Source organism: Dendrobates tinctorius, unplaced genomic scaffold (assembly GCF_039654945.1).
Source record: "Dendrobates tinctorius isolate UK_male_01 unplaced genomic scaffold, ASM3965494v1 ptg000105l, whole genome shotgun sequence".
NCBI classification, from domain to species: Eukaryota; Metazoa; Chordata; class Amphibia; order Anura; family Dendrobatidae; genus Dendrobates; species Dendrobates tinctorius.
Window position 1 is genome coordinate 10,049,973 of NW_027361773.1, and position 16,939 is coordinate 10,066,911.

Below are 16,939 nucleotides of genomic sequence, written 5' to 3' on the forward strand. Positions count from 1 at the left end.
ATCCTACCGAGGACAAAAATCTGCAAGGAGTTTGTATGGTCTCCTCAATGAGTTTTTATCCGTGGGTTTCCTCCCACATTCCAAAAACCATACTGATGATAGGGAATTTAGATTGTGAGTCCCAATGGGGACAGCCCCAATAATGTCTGTAAAGCGCTGCAGAATTAATACAAGACACTATACAAGTGCGTAAAATAAATAAAAAAAAAAAGAATGGTAATATAAACATAAGCCACATAACAAATGTTCTATAAGGGTTTAAATTTTATTGGTCCAGAAACAGCAAAATATACAAATCTCTGAAAGGCATAGTAACTGGCATAGCTTCTCTTAGGCAATCAGATCAGACAAATACAAGCATAATTAACATGTAACAAATATAATGGAAACAAAGTCAAACTTCCAACATTAAATAAATAAATAGCATACTAAAACATTAAAATTACAAAAAGTCTAATAAAAAAATAAAAATAGAATGTGGGTCTTCAGTAACGATTAACTTCTATAGTTTCCAAGTTAACATGTTTGAGGACAGCCCAACAAAAAATACACAGTTATTGATAGTAAAGGGCACCCAGACACAGCGATAACGAGCACCAACACAAAATGTTAAACCCTCCTGTTAGGGGTATTAAGAGATTTAGTTTCCTGTGCTGACAAGTCCATACAGTGCCATTAGTCGTTGTATCCTTGGGGTGAACACAAGAGAAAGTTGGACCCAGAAATCATCGAATTGTGTGCAGAATATGTGTAGATCTATGGCTGCAAGTAATCCATGCGCTATCCAGAGGCCGATTGGAACATTTTAAAGTGTCCGATTCTCATTTCTAGAAAACTGAAGAATTTACAGCAACTTATAAAAAAATATTTTTTACAAAATATATATAAAAGGAGAAAAAAAAAAATAAAAAAAAGAACAGGACATTTTCCAGTCAAATACAGTTACTCACACAGGAAACAATCAAATGCAGGTGTGCGGGGCCACGACAGTTGGCGGTGGCCCATTACACCACATATCACACACTTCTCTATGGGATTATGTAATGTTACTGTGCAGCCCATATAAATCAGTCCCAGCGCAACAGTAATGGTGTCTCGTTGCGATTCACATCAGCATTTGAGCGCCAGTTAACTGTTGCGTTTCCAGCTGTCGGACACAACCATGCGTCTTAATAAAACACAATCCCCCCCCCCCCGTCCTTTCCTTTATCAGTCCATGCCATCTGATCATCCGAGCCTCACAACCCTGTCAAACATTAAAGTGCAAATATGCATCTTTGAGATAAAGTGAAACCGTACAAAAATAGAATCCTCCCTATGCTTATTTTTCTTATTTTTATCATTTTGCTCTGCAGGAATTTGGAATAAAAAAAAAAAATTTTAAAAAAAACTGAATGATATGAGCCGTTGAGGGACATAATGAAGACTTTAGCAGCTTTGGGGGGGGGGGGGGGGGGGGAGCGAAAAAATGGGGCTTTTTATGGCGATAGTCACACTTTGGTATATAGAGGCCATGTGATATATGGCTCACATAGCTGGGCAGATCGGCCTAGGTAGTAGCACAAAGTTGGCATAGGGCTGCAAGAGCAGAGACCGTCATCTAATACATAATGTCAATGTCAGCCCTGAAGATTTGCAGACTAAGGTGTAAACCTTATGATGTAACTGATCTTGTAGGTGCAGCATTTTCACACCAGTCATCTGGAGCTGCACCGTACACCCCAGAGAATATCACGCAGAATGGAGCAGGGACAGATGGAAGGCATACTCAATATCTCAGAAAGTGGCAGGGCATAGTACTTTGCAGCATGGGGAAGGCAGAGCATCATCTACCTTATTTCTAGGCCTTTATTTAAAGTAGTTTGGCCGAAATCTAAATCAACAAACTAAAAAAATCAACTAAACAAAGTATGCAAAAATCAAAACAAAAATTAGAAAAAAAAAAAAAAAAAAAAAAAAAAAATAATATATATATATATATATATATATATATATATATATATATATATATATATATATATATATATATATCAACAAGTCAAACATAACAGAAGATGAGACTGGGTGGCGTACGAGCCGTTCCAGCTGTGCGGCCCGCAAACTGAAATGATCTGGAGGCTCCTCGCTCAACTCTTGGTTGGAAATATAACGAATAACAAAAGAAAACCCTTTGGTGTTGATCTGCGCTTCCAGCTGGATGTAATGCGTTGTAACATGAGCGGCTGTGGGCTCCAGCACTCGAGTCCAGAGAGAAGACGTTCACATGTAAGGTTCAGCCATGGAGCACAGAACGCAGACGGTGACAAGATGATCACTTGTTGACTTGGCAGCTCTTGAATTGCCCATGAAACTCTGCATCACTCATGCCCTGCAAAGAAGAGATAACTGTGTCAATGCACGGTGCCTTGTTCTAGGCTTGTGTCATGTGGCAGAATGGAAATGTTACAGCACACCAAAGCATCAGGCAAAACACAGAAAAACCAGTAAAGGGGTATCCCAATGTCATAACCTGATCTGTAATATTAATATTCTCAAATTCCTCCAATTAGAAATGTAGTATAGCTCTTCTGATTCACTATGTCGCTTTCCTCATGTGCAGGCATTGCAGGACCTTAGGTATCCATGGTTACGACCATTGATATAGTGACAGTTAGCTAGTTGCCGTAACCAAGGATACTCAAAGTCCTGCAATGCCTGCACATGATTAACGACACAGCTAATCAGAAAAACTATACTACATTTCTAATTGGAGAAATGTGCGAATATTACTACACCTACTACATATTGGGCTAGGATCTTGGAGATGAGAATACCTCTTTAAGGATGGCGCACTTACAACCACGTGAAATATAATACATCAGACTTATAATGCTTAAAGGGTATTATGTCAGCAGATTTTTGCCATGTAGTCAGAGCAGCATGATGTAGAGGCAGAATCCCTGATTCCAGCGGTATGCATTTAACGAGAATGCTTGCTGTTATTTTGATTAAAAAAAAAAAAAAAAAAAGTCACCATTTCCTCTGCAGCAGATCTAGCAGTTCTCTGAATGCTGAGCGTTGTATAACCCCGTCCTCACTATTGAAAACGCCAATCAGAGTAGGGGGCAGGGGGAATACATGGCATAAGAACTAGTCCTCTAGTGGTGATCTCCTGCTGTTAAACACTGATTTTACTGAAACTACAGCATGCAGTCTCGTAATTGGTGTATGACTGGAATCAGTCTCTTCCTCTACACCGTGCTGCTCTCAGATTGATTACAGAGCAGAATCCTGCCGACTGCTTCCTTTTAACTTATAGATTATTTATCTGGAAAGGACACGAAATATGGACAGCAACAAACAGGGTCATTGTAAAGGAAAACAAAAACAATCTACATGCAAAGCCTTTCCCCTTCTTAAAGGAAATTGGTAACTAGTGTATTGCTACTCCTTCACAGAGTAGCATGATGTGGGGGTCAGAGCCCCTATTACAGCAATACAGTCATGGCCAAAAGTATTGACACCCCTGCAATTCTGTCAGATAATACTCAGTTTCTTCCTGAAAATGATTGCAAACACAAATTCTTTGGTATTATTATCTTCATTTAATTTGTCTTAAATGAAAAAACACAAAAGAGAATGACGCAAAAAGCAAAACATTGATCATTTCACACAAAACTCCAAAAATGGGCCGGACAAAAGTATTGGCACCCTCATACTTGGTTGCACAACCTTTAGCCAAAATAACTGCGACCAACCGCTTCCGGTAACCATCAATGAGTTTCTTACAATGCTCTGCTGGAATTTTAGACCATTCTTCTTTGGCAAACTACTCCAGGTCCCTGATATTTGAAGGGTGCCTTCTCCAAACTGCCATTTTTAGATCTCTCCACAGGTGTTCTATGGGATTCAGGTCTGGACTCATTGCTGGCCACCTTAGAAGTCTCCAGTGCTTTCTCTCAAACCATTTTCTAGTGCTTTTTGAAGTGTGTTTTGGGTTATTGTCCTGCTGGAAGACCCATGACCTCTGAGGGAGACCCAGCTTTCTCACACTGGGCCCTAAATTATGCTGCAAAATTTGTTGGTAGTCTGACTTCATAATGCCATGCACACGGTCAAGCAGTCCAGTGCCAGAGGCAGCAAAGCAACCCCAAAACATCAGGGAACCTCCGCCATGTTTGACTGTAGGGACCGTGTACTTTTCTTTGAATGCCTCTTTTTTCTCCTGTAAACTCTATGTTGATGCTTTTGCCCTAAAAGCTCTACTTTTGTCTCATCTGACCAAAGAACATTCTTCCAAAACGTTTTAGGCTTTTTCAGGTAAGTTTTGGCAAACTCCAGCCTGGCTTTTTTATGTCTCGGGGTAAGAAGTGGAGTCTTCCTGGGTCTCCTACCATACAGTCCCTTTTCATTCAGATGCCGACGGATAGTACGGGTTGACACCGTTGTACCCTCGGACTGCAGGGCAGCTTGAACTTGTTTGGATGTTAGTCGAGGTTCTTTATACAACATCTGCACAATCTTGCGTTGAAATCCCTTGTCAATTTTTCTTTTCCGTCCACATCTAGGGAGGTTAGCCACAGTGCCATGGGCTTTAAACTTCTTGATGACACTGCGCACGGTAGACACAGGAACATTCAGGTCTTTGGAGATGGACTTGTAGCCTTGAGATTGCTCATGCTTCCTCACAATTTGGTTTCTCAAGTCCTCAGACAGTTCTTTGGTCTTCTTTCTTTTCTCCATGCTCAATGTGGTACACACAAGGACACAGGACAGAGGTTGAGTCAACTTTAATCCATGTCAACTGGCTGCAAGTGTGATTTAGTTATTGCCAACACCTGTTAGGTGCCACAGGTAAGTTACAGGTGCTGTTAATTACACAAATTAGAGAAGCATCACATGATTTTTCGCACAGTGCCAATACTTTTGTCCACCCTCTTTTTTATGTTTGGTGTGGAATTATATCCAGTTTGGCTTTAGGACAATTCTTTTTGTGTTTTTTCATTTAAGACAAATTAAATGAAGATAATAATACCAAAGAATTTGTGTTTGCAATCATTTTCAGGAAGAAACTGAGTATTATCTGACAGAATTGCAGGGGTGTCAATACTTTTGGCCATGACTGTATATCACTTATTAAGCTGCATGCTGTAGTTTTATTAAAATCCCTGTTTTCTCTGCTGCAGGTCTAACAGTTTTCTAAATGCTGAGCAGTGTATATAACACTGCCCACACCACAGACTGCTTTCTGTGTTCACTGTGCATAGGCAGAAAGCTGCTAATCATTGACAGGAGCAAAGTTACAGAGATGGAAGACTACTTGGCAGAAGGTTTACTGGCCCACTAGAGCTACTCTCCTGTTAAAACGTTACATTTATCAAACTACAGCAAGCCAGACAGTGATACATTGCTAGAATCAGGTTCTCTGCCTCTACATTATGCTTAGCTTAAATGCAAAAACCTGGTGACAAATTCCCTTTAAAAAGGTTTTTACAAGACAATTCCTATTTATGATACTGCAACACTTTAACTAGAAATAATATGCAGGCATCCTTTATTGTATATGTTCACACATGGGTGAATTGTGAGTGTCATAATTTCTCATAACTTACAAAGGTGAATGACAAACCCCAGCGATGACATGTTTCTGTGCGCCATCAGTGTGCATTTATTATGGACATAACAAGCATGCCAAACAGTCATGAATGGAGAGGATTTAACAAGAAGGCAGAACTCCGGGCTTATGGGTGTACAATAGGTCATTTTTAGAGGGTTCACTTTACATGAAAAGAGTGGCCAGCATGCGCTCAACCAGTTACCTTCTAAATAACAATAAGGTGGCCATTGTGACGGAATGGCAGATTGAGAGCCTTTAGAGTGAGGGGAAGAGAATGGAGATTAATCTCAGTGGGTGTCTAGCTATTGGGCACATGGATTCTGAAATGTCAGGAAAGTGAAGGTCTACACAGCAGCCAATTTGGCCATAACCAAAGAATGGACTAATATTAAGATAACAGTAAAAGGTGAATGAGATTCAATGCAGCAAAGAGCACACAAGCAGGATTTGAATCTCATCTGTAGGTTAGGTAAAGTTCTTGCACTTAAAAAGGTGTTAATAAAAGGGCAGAAGAATGGAGATGACAGTGAAAAGTGAATACTTACAGACAAGCCTTGCCAAGTAAAGGCTGTAAAGGAGAAAAATGGACCAAAAGAAGAAGAGATCAAAAGTCAGAAAAGAAAGTGAAGAACTAAAGTTTCCCAATTTCTAAAAAGTACACTATTACACGACACTGGATCCTCAGACTATAAAGAGCAAGGATTGTAATGTTAGCCAGACATGGTCGGGGGCAAACACTGACCTGTGGGGCTTGTACCGCAGATGGCTCCTGAGAGGCGCAGCCGGACAGAGCCGAGCCAAGATCCTCAAAGCTGTTGATCCGCGCTTTCTTGGTTGGTTCAGGACTAGCAAGAGGTGTGACGCTATTACGTCTCATCAGCGGGGTAGGGCCTTTCTTACAATCCTGTAATGTTATGGGGCACATATAATGGCTACTGAGAAGTCATCTTCAGATTATTCTATACATTCGGCTTATTCAGTGGGGGCAACCATTCCTAAAAAGCGTCAATATAATCGCTCACCTCTGGTCTGTCCACATGGGTGTTTACAGCATCTACACTGAAGGTGACCGTCTCAACACGACATCCTAGAAGATGAAGAGAAACAGGTTAGACCCACAACTACAACTATTACATTAAAAACTAAAGAACAGTGCAGCAAAGGGGCTTCAGTTTTATTCTAATTCACACCAAAATCTTCCTTTACCGGTTCCAGAGCAACGTCCCATTGCCCACACCTGGGTTTTGGTGTACCCCAACACTGGCTCTTGTTCCTACACCCCAGCGCACACATGCAGGGACCACTCACAATGAGGCACTTACCATATGCATAGGGAGTCAGTTTAAGCATTGAATGCAGTGGACACTTGAGATACGGCATTTCATCTAGAAAATACAAAGATTAAGATATGCTGCATTATTTACGCATTTAGTAATGCCAATGGTATACAGAATATCATGGCGGATGGCAGCATACCTGCAGATTTATCCAGAAAATAAGACAGGAGGCATCTCATAATGGCCTGATGGCAAATAACTAGGACATTCCCTTGTCTCTCCAGCTCCATGATCACAGGCTCCAGACGCTGCACTAGATCCTGGTAAGACTACAGCAAACAGACATGAACCATGAAATTACTCATTGGGAACAAGCAGTATTTTGCAGATTGGGCTTGTTACCTACATTATTACCGCAGAGCAATAGAAAGAACTCACCTCTCCTGAAGGGTAGCGATAGTGATATTTATCCTGAGCACGTAACGCATACTCTTCTGGAAACTGTTCCAGTATCTCTTCATAGGTCTTTTCTTCACACACGCCCTGGTCGAGCAAAGGATAATCAGCATTATAGCAGATGGCCATACACATTAGACAGAAGTACGCTGATGCCTAAACGGGAGAATGAACCATTGATCATCCTACCGGTAAAATGTCACCAGAAAATAGTTTTGGTTAAAAAAACAAAACAAAAAAAACACAGATTAGTCTTAAACTGATCAATATGTATGGCCACCTTCAAAGGGAACCTGTCGCCAGATTATTGCCACCTAATCAGACAGCAGCAGAATGTAGAGACAAAGAACCCAATTCCAGTGATGTGTCACTTACTGGGCTGCTTGCTGTAATTTTGATAAAATCACTAATTTATCAGGAGGAGATTAAAACTAGTAAACCTGCCGTCATGTGGCCCTCCATATTTGTAATCTTTGTATAACCCCACCACTAATTGACAGCTTTCTGCCTATACAGTGTACAACAAAAACTGCCAATCAGCAGTGTGGATGGGGTTATACAGAGCTCAGCGTTCAGAGAACCGGTAGAGCTACAACAGAAAAAAAAAGTGTTTTTATGAAAACTGTGGCAAAGTAAAGCACGTGAAATGCTGGATCAGGGTCTCTGCCCCTACATCATGCGGATCTTAGATGTTTAGTAAAAATCTGGTGACAGATTCCATTTAAGTTTTCCTACTCTACATCTAAAAAGATATAGAACCATGGTGCATATTCCAGAAGTCACTTTATAAATAAGAAAATACATTTTTAATAAAAACAAAGACTTCATATACAATAATGCGATGAGTAACTTACAGCATCAAGCTCATTTAGAGCCTTCCACTGCTCATAGGGAACTTTCAATGCTTCAGCCGTCTGAATAGTTCTCTTCAGCTGACTAGTCCAGACTTTCAGCTCCTTTAGGTTTTGCTCGTCAATATATTTCTTCAGGGCAATGGAAAACTAGGATATAAAAGAATAAACGTAGGTTTAAAGGATCAAGGTGAGATATTTAAAAGGGCTTCTCCACCTCAGATTTTAACTTAAATGCATGCATGGACTTAAAAAAAAAAAAAAACACAGTTTTTGCAGCATGGTTTAATTAAAATTTTACACCACTTGGCTTTTAGAGGCTTTGTTTTTCCTAGACTTTCAGCTTCATTGAGGTAATTTATCAGCTGAGAGGAGTTTTTAAAAAAAGAATGACAGAGTCAAACTCTCATTGGGCTGTCAGAACCAGCACCCTGATGGGTTCTTCATTAACCCATTCTGCGGCCAGCAATGGCCAGTACAACAAAGGCTATAGAAGTTAGAGTGCACACTTTTTAATGAAGACCAATTAGAAAAATGATAGATGTATGGACAGTACAATAATTTTATATTATATACCCCGTATTTCTCGGATTATAAGGCTGTGCGCACACGTTGCTTTTTTTTTTTTTTTTTTTTAAGCGTTTCCGCAGCGTTTGTGCCGGCTCAGATGCTGCAGAAACGCTTAAAAGAAGCTTCACATTAAATTGCATGCATTTTTGGCTTTGTGCGCCAATGCATGCGTTTTTAAACGCTCAGGAATCACTTATTAGCGGCTAAAAACGCAGTATGCTCATTAATTTCCGCATTGCTGAGCGTTTTTAGCCTTTTCCAATGTTCCCAGAAAACGCGTGGAAAAAAAAACGCACGTCTTGTGCAAAAAACGCGCAAAAATAAAACGCGCATTTTCTGGGAAGGGTATCAGTTTCCTGAGCGTTTAAAAACGCTAACGTGGGCACATAGCCCAAGACGCACTTTTATGTTCCCTAAAATTAGGGGGAAAATGGGGGTGCATCTTATAAACCAAACACTGTTCTTTCCGAGGGGGTCAATGCTGGGGGTGTTGCGATGGTCCTGCGCTATGCGGTGGTAGTACGGCGGCGAGCGGTGGTGGTCCGGCTTCTCACTTGGCACAGATGGAGGAAAGCTGAGATCTCCATCTGCACCGGCTTCTACGTGATAGCTCCAGGAAAATGGCCACGGATGCCTCGCAGATGGAGATCTCGGCACCAAGATCTTGGGAGATGGAGATCTTGGAGCTGAAATCTCATCTGCCCATGTGCCGCCCCGGAAGCCATTTTCCTGGAGTCCAAATATTAAACAGTGAGGGGGCTCTTGGCTTTCATAAAATTTCGGCAGAGCCCACAGCACCACTCTTGCCTCCTCTAGCAGCGACCCTGCTCCACTGCGGCCTGCACCACTGAACACCCGCAGCGTCGCACATCCGAACACCCCTTTCTCCCAGTCTGGGGTCCGCAGCATCGCCCCACTCCTGCGTCCGCCAGCAGCGACACTGGGACTCCGCTTCACCGCAACCACCACTCCCGGTAAGCAATAAGACGCCTGGATTGTAAGAAGCACCAAAGTTTTTTTCCTATTTTTCTCCTTAAAATTTGGGGTCCGTCTTACAATACAAAAAATATACGGTAATTATTATTTTTAAGATAGATATCTATATACCCATGATTCATCACACAGTGTGTCAAATAAATACGAATATGGACCGTTTATATAGCATTAATTACCTTTTTCCCCCGATGCGATAAACCAGAATCGCCACCAATTTTTCCCTTGACGTTGCACTCGCTTTCCCCAGCTCTACACAAGTATATACAGCGGGGCTGGACATGGATATTCATTAGATAGTAGACGATCTTGCTTTGTATGTGATCCGTTACTCTATTCACCAAAAATCTTCGCCCGACATCAATGACAATGATCATAGAGAGGTCTCTGTGGGAAGAAAAGGACACATACATTATAGTGAAATATTATATTTCTTGAATTACCAAGTCTGAAGAGCCAGTTTATGAAAATGTACTTAGTCGGCATTTCAAAGACGTTATGACTTCACTGTGGCTTAGTCCAGTCATATACAAGGAGTAGAAATGGCTCATGTGTAAACTAATGGTAATAAAAGCCTGGGCAGGACCCAAACGTTACCTGTCATGACTGTCCGGATCAAGGGGTTCGTACATGTTCTTGTAGCAGTTGATCCTCTTCATGAAGTCATCCAGGGCTTGTTTTGATGAACACCCTTTGTAGTCCGGGCTGGATAATTTCACTTCCTGCAACGACATTGCAGATATTAGGAAATGTGGGCTGGCGCATATCTGATCGGAGCAGATTTCATTCATTGCACTCACCATAACATTGCTGGCAACAACTGATGGATCATCACATATAGACTCAATGAAGAACACCTAGAGAAAAATAAATTAAGGCGTTAGTGATCTATAAATCACAGTTTCAAAAAGCCGATGGACCCCAACGATCATTATTTATGGATGCTGTTAAGCAGTGAGCCACGTCACTAAGTCATTGGCCAAGTGAATACAGTGTATTCACAAATGAAAGCTAATGCTCTGTCCACCACTGCCGATTACCGCTACGGAACAGACCAGCTCCTTCAATGCATTGCACATGGCGCCTCAACATTACTCTTCCCCAGGACGCTGCACACGTGACAACTAACCTTGAAGTCATTTTCTTTGGCAAAATCGACAATCATTGATCTTCTCTCTCTTGTTGTATTTGTAGCATCAAAAACCTACGAGAGACATAAGCAGCCATGTTTATCCTCAAGTATCCGGAGTTTTACCAATCACTAAACCATATTACACAAAATGACAAGACTTACAGCGATCTGTCCACCTTCTTCGGTTAAGTAAGACTTCACGTCTGTTAAAGCAGCTAAGGCGCAATGTCTATGGGGACAAAATCGAGAAATTCATAGTATGATTTAGAAAGATTACATACAATTATTTTAATAATTTAATTAAAAAAAAAAAATTCCAAAAAGATTTCAAAGCTTAAACACCCGAGTGGAACAATACCCCCTCCCAGTGATCCTGAAATCAGGGCTCTGGGAAATCGAGAACGAAGCACCGCAGCCCTGCCCTGAAGAGAGTCAAGGGGCGCTCACGCGACCTCTCTTCCACTTACTGTCTATGGTACTGCTGAGCACAATGAATTACAGACAGGAAAGAAGCAGATTTCTCTGACAAGAAATATTACAAAGTTTCTTATTTTTATGTGTACTACTGATTTATGAAAAAAAATTAATTGCAATTACCATTTTATAGTTTTTCATTTAAAGTGTTTTATTTCCCAGTTGAACAATGGATTATACCAATGTGATGAACATAATAGACCAACCTCCTGACTTTCATGGCTTCCTGGTTGTCTGCCCGGAAGAAGTCAAAAGAGCTGAAGTCCTTAACAGCTTCTCGCCTGTACTCCCCAACATTAAACACTGTGAAAGAGAAGAACATTCGAGTCTGCAATAAAAGTTAATCCTGAAGAAGAACCTCAACATCATAAAGAAGCCCATTATTTTATGGATAAAAGTTGTAGAGCATTGAAGCTTAGTCTAGGCCAAGGGTGTCCAAATCCAGTCCCCGAGACCCACTAACAGTGCATATTTCCAGGATTTCCTGAGTATTGCCCAGGTGATGATTCCAACACCTTGTGCAATGCTAAGGAAATCCTGAAAACATGTAATGCTGGTGGGCCTTGGAGTTGGACACACTTGGCCTAGACTGAGACGTTGAGTTATAAAAGTGCAGTTAATGAAGAATAGGCCTATACATTCCTCTACACAATGTTCTCCAGTATATTAATGAGATCACAGTACCTTGGAAAAGCTATCCCACCCCCTTAAGTATGGTCCAAAGGATTTAAAATAACAAGAAAAAATAGCTGCCTTACCTTTTGTAGGAACTCCACTCCAGTTGAGGTATCGAGTAAGTTTTTTGGAAATATAGGTCTTTCCACGAGCCGGCAAGCCCACCATTACAATCACAGTAGGAGAGTTAGCAAGATGGGGTCCACCTACTGAAGAAGAAACAATTAAAAATTACCATATAATCTAGGACTATTTGGATCACTAAACCGAGGTCTGATACTCATCTAATACAACCATGAACTGTGCCTCTCTTACAGGAATAAGCTGACTAATCTCCCTGGAGGATATAAAGGAAATGTGAGAACTATTGACACAGCTATTGGGCTACATAATTGCTTTATCCCAGACAGCACATACCGCCTATTATGTGCCAGGAACTTGGCACTGGTCAACATTCCTAACACACATTAGAAAACGCACATGGAGCGCCCCACAGGGCCTTAGGTTACTCGGTACCGGGCCGGTCAGGTTCTTTAAAGGGGATGTCACGGCGCAGTGACCCGGTCCGTGGCCCTGGGCATCCAGTAAAAATAGAGAATAGTTATGTGGTGTTTAATCGTGATGCCACCCGTGGTGTTCGGCAATGGGTGGCCGACACTGCGGTTTTGGTCCACTGGGCCTGATGGTGACGTAGCAAAGTTGGTTCCGCTCCCCACAGGTAGAGCAGGGCCCCAGGGCAAATATATTTGATTGTTTAGATGGTGGTGAACGTTGGGGTGCAGAGAAGGACACAGAGAGGTGCAGTTTTCTTTACCTTTTACTTAAAAGTAGATGCAATCTTGGGTACCACATTACAGGTGATGGATTGAGTTCGGCTCGCCTGGAGGCATTCAGGGGATCCACTCTGCAAGGTGTGGTTGGGAACCTTCCTTCTGTGCTCTCCTTTTTGGGTCCCTGCTGCTTGTAGCTAATCTGCGGCCCTCTCCTGCATGTTGGTTTCTAACCTGTATGGCAGACAGCGTGAGCCTATACACGGGCACTATTTTTTTCCCACTGTCAGCCCCGGGCTCTTGGTCTGCTGCCGTGCCTTCAGGTGTTCAGTGTGGCCAAGGAACTTGCAGTCCCCTGCGCTCCAGATTCGGCTGTCAGGGCGTACAGCACCTGCCCAGCCAAGGACTCTGGCATCCCTTTTTATCAGCGCTTCGCTCTGGGGTCAACAATACGCAATTTTAGTTCCCCAGAGCCCCTTGTCTCTGCTCCTGTCCCTTCCCTCTCTATAGACCAACTCTGTCTTGTCATGAGCTCCAACTGCTCTCGTTTCCATGACAACTCTCTTGTTTACCATCTCAGCTGACTTCTTTCTGACTCACCAATTCCACCTGCTGGCCAGAATTTATAAGGAAGCTCCCCTTTCTGGCCTGCAGCAGGAATTGTCATGTACACTGTGTTATCTGACATGGGGACCCCCTCCTGCCTCCAGGCATGACATCACCCCTTAGAGGGAGGCAATGTCACTGTGGCAACCGGACTCTGGGGTGCCACACACACGTGAGGGACTACCGGGAGCAAGCAAGCTGCAGGAAAACCGCTTATGCTTAAGGGTCATTGCCTTCTTAAGAGTACCTAACTGTTTTCCATTAGGCAAATAAATATAATGACTGTCCCATCTGATTTAAAGAGACCATGATCAACAAATGTTTGTCAAATCACCATTTTTATTCAGTTACGGGCAACTTTGGTACAGTGGGGTCTACGTTAATTCAGTCCAATAAGCCCCCATCCTTCTTGGATGGCCATTGGCTGAATGAGGATTTGGCCGGCAAATATCTTGCCAGACTCTCCTGTACATAGGATCGCATGCTGTCGAGCGCCCTCATGTTCTCTATGAGTGAGCTGCTGACAGACATCTCTAGTGGTGGCTTATCTCTGGGAGAACAAAAGGATTGTCAGTCCGAAATTATACATTTCAGATCCTTATCTCCCCAACAATGATCTGATGCCACCCTTTCAGTGCTCAAGGCACATATAGAGCAGGTGCAGATTGTAACTGTCCAGGACCTACATGACATCTAACAATACAGCACAACATAATATATTCTTAAAATTTCACCAAACGACCCATGTAAAACTAAACAAAAACCTACATAAAGCTACTCTTGGTTCTTCACAACCAAGACTCAACCATTAAAACTAGACTACTGCTGCCGTTCTATACGATCTAAGCATTTCTGAAGACATGGTGGATCAGACTCACATTTCTTAAGGCTGATCGTTTCCATTAGAGCAGTAGAAGAAGCAGTGTGCAGAAGTGAGCGCTGTAGCTTGGAATCAAAGCTTCATGTAGGTCATCCAATATATGAATATGCGTCATTAGCACGTAATCCGATAATAAGATACAGAACGTTAGCCCCCTCCTCTGTACATCAGGAGCAATAGAGTAGAGGGAAGAGCCTTCAGGTACCAAAGGACTATAATAACAGATCAAGGCAAAACCAAAAATATAAATTATAATATTAAATAAATAATTTTATTCAAAACAGATATCCTTGAACAAATGTCGTCAAAGCTGTAAAACTAAAGATGACGGTTTCTAGCACTATAATTCTGCTCACAGTGATGACCAGTCATTAGCATTCCGCCAGGAGACACCATCTGCTGACTCACTGCCTATTTGCTTAGGTTTCCTACACCACAATCCTCTGCCCTGAGGGGCACATCTGTCTTTGGTCTCATCACTCCAGACTGATTTTTTACCAGCCAGAAGATGAGCCAGGGATGCAAGCAAGCAGGAGGCAGCTCGCAGGGCTACGACCCAAGCGGCCATGGACTACTGATCATATCGCTGGACCAAGGTCCTGTAAATCTTTTTTGCTCCACTGTACCAAGTACCCTAGATATTTGACAATCTGGACCTCGGTAAGTTCCACTAAAACTGGATTAAATTTAAAACTGCATACTGATAGGGGATCACAATCAGTGATGATGATGTCTGTAAACTGCTGTGGAATTAATGGTGCTATACAAGTGAGTAAAATATATGAGTTTAAGTCTCGACATATGTCCTAGGACATGGTAAAACTGGATTATCTCTAGTAAAACCAGTGGCAGTGGAATGACTGGCCAGCACCTCCAGCCTCCTCTGCTTTTCAGGCAGAAAGCGCTTGCATCAAGCAGAACAAGCTAGCACGCTCCGTCACGAGACCAGCGGAGAAATATCTGACATGGCAGTTTATACAGCTGGCTGTGCAGGCTGGGAAAGTCAGGGTTAATGGAGCAAGAAGACAGCAGAACTCCCCACGGCAGGTCTAAGTCTGGACCAGTAGTCCTCATTTAGAGACAGGGTAGTTAGAAAGCTTATGGCTATATGGTAAAATTAAAACCTATAACCCAAAATTGTTCAGACTAATGCCAGAAATCCAGTCTACCTGGAAAGTTATTCTGGGAGAGGACTGCTAATCTGAAACAGAGGGCACAAAGAAGACTTCTTCTAGCTCCATAATCCGCCGTCTACCTGCCTGATCCATCATTATTCAGCTGCACATGGTGCAGGATTAGGAACCTGTCTCGCCACTTCCAGACTGTCACAAGCTGCAGACCTGCATGTACCGAGGAGCAAAACAACCACCACCACATCTCCATCAGAGGTTCCTCACAATTTAGTTTGGCGAATGAATTGTCCTTCAACATAAATCTTTTCATTGATTTTTCCATTTCCAAATTATTCAGATCCCCTGTTTCTCTTGCATCTGGTCAACAAATTCTCCCATTTTTACTCATAATGTGGCAGCTGACCAGAAATGTGATGGGTGATGACTTCATTCCATGCATGGCTGGCCAGAGCACTTCTGGTGATCTGAAGTGCTCCCGACCACACAGATTATTAGGGCCATCTCAGACAATACCTCTTCAGGGTTTACACCCACATGTGGCCCCTTATACCCAATAGTATTTGGGTTAGCATTTTCAAACAAGCACTTGCCCCCCCTTCTGCATTTCAGATTCACTCCTGATCTTACTGAAGCAAACTGCACCATGTGGACCAGGATAGAAGGGGTTGTGCCCTACTGGACGATCCTTTATCAACCGGCCACTGATCAGATGCAGAATTCACTTGACGCCTCTAACAAATGTTAATATGATCATATTTGGAACCCGGCGGGGGGTGGAGGGCTGGGGGTAGCGCACTGAATGTGGGGGTCAGGCACTAGCCAAAGAGGAGAGTCAACATTATTCTCCTTCACTTACTAAGGCCCATTAAGAGACTGTCCGGTAGAGGACCCCTTTAAAAAACACATTCTGTAATAAGAGTCCAGAGCTGCACTCATAATTCTGCTTGTCGTCACTGGAAACAGTTGACAATCTCGCTGTCAGACCCACCCCTAACAGATGAGCTTCTCTGAGGTAGCAGAATACAGAACAACCTGTAACCAAGGCTCATTGGCAAACAAGCATGACAGCGCCCCTGCACAGTGACAGTGCCCCTCTACTCTGGATAAAATAGAATATTTTTTTCACAGGTGGCTGAAAATCCAATTTACTAAAGCAATATGGGTTTACTAAAATGTGGCCAGCTTCACCTCTATGACTTTCTCATTCATGTTCTTCGTGGATAGATCACGTAGCCATTATCGTCTGTTGCTCTGTTCAGTCGATGTCCTTTTTTATTTCCAGACTGTGTGTCATCAAGAGAAAAAAAAAACGACATTTCCCCAGTGTTCTGGCATAATGGAGGTTACTGTGATCACTCCATACGGCAGGTGCTAGTGACCTGATAAGAGCTACAGACATCACGACACAACCCAAAACGAGACGCGGCAGAACTAAATGTCCATGTGCACTGAGCGGGCACGGACACAAATGTCACACCGGGCCTGTAAGCACCCTACTACTAGATGACCAGCTCTGGGGAAGAAAT

General features: G+C 42.5%; 1 protein-coding gene across 4 annotated transcripts in view; it reads right to left on the bottom strand.

The window, feature by feature from the left end:
* Positions 1-246: 246 nt before the first annotated feature.
* Positions 247-16,939, bottom strand: part of PFKFB3 (6-phosphofructo-2-kinase/fructose-2,6-biphosphatase 3) — a 63,254-nt gene continuing 46,561 nt past the window's right edge. For 2 of the 4 annotated variants that reach the window (XM_073589044.1, XM_073589041.1), the window contains exons 2-15: positions 12,108-12,233; positions 11,556-11,652; positions 11,038-11,104; positions 10,873-10,947; positions 10,544-10,600; positions 10,341-10,465; positions 9,923-10,130; positions 8,184-8,330; positions 7,312-7,485; positions 7,073-7,202; positions 6,919-6,981; positions 6,619-6,683; positions 6,339-6,500; positions 247-2,368 (exon numbers count right to left, since the gene is read on the bottom strand). In XM_073589044.1, the coding sequence (XP_073445145.1) occupies positions 2,312-2,368; positions 6,339-6,500; positions 6,619-6,683; positions 6,919-6,981; positions 7,073-7,202; positions 7,312-7,485; positions 8,184-8,330; positions 9,923-10,130; positions 10,341-10,465; positions 10,544-10,600; positions 10,873-10,947; positions 11,038-11,104; positions 11,556-11,652; positions 12,108-12,192 (1,512 nt within the window). In that variant the 5' untranslated portion in view covers positions 12,193-12,233 and the 3' untranslated portion in view covers positions 247-2,311. Of the gene's footprint in view, positions 2,369-6,141; positions 6,165-6,338; positions 6,501-6,618; positions 6,684-6,918; positions 6,982-7,072; positions 7,203-7,311; positions 7,486-8,183; positions 8,331-9,922; positions 10,131-10,340; positions 10,466-10,543; positions 10,601-10,872; positions 10,948-11,037; positions 11,105-11,555; positions 11,653-12,107; positions 12,234-16,939 lie in introns of all 4 variants that reach the window. The other 2 variants (XM_073589043.1, XM_073589042.1) reach the window with 2 other exon arrangements.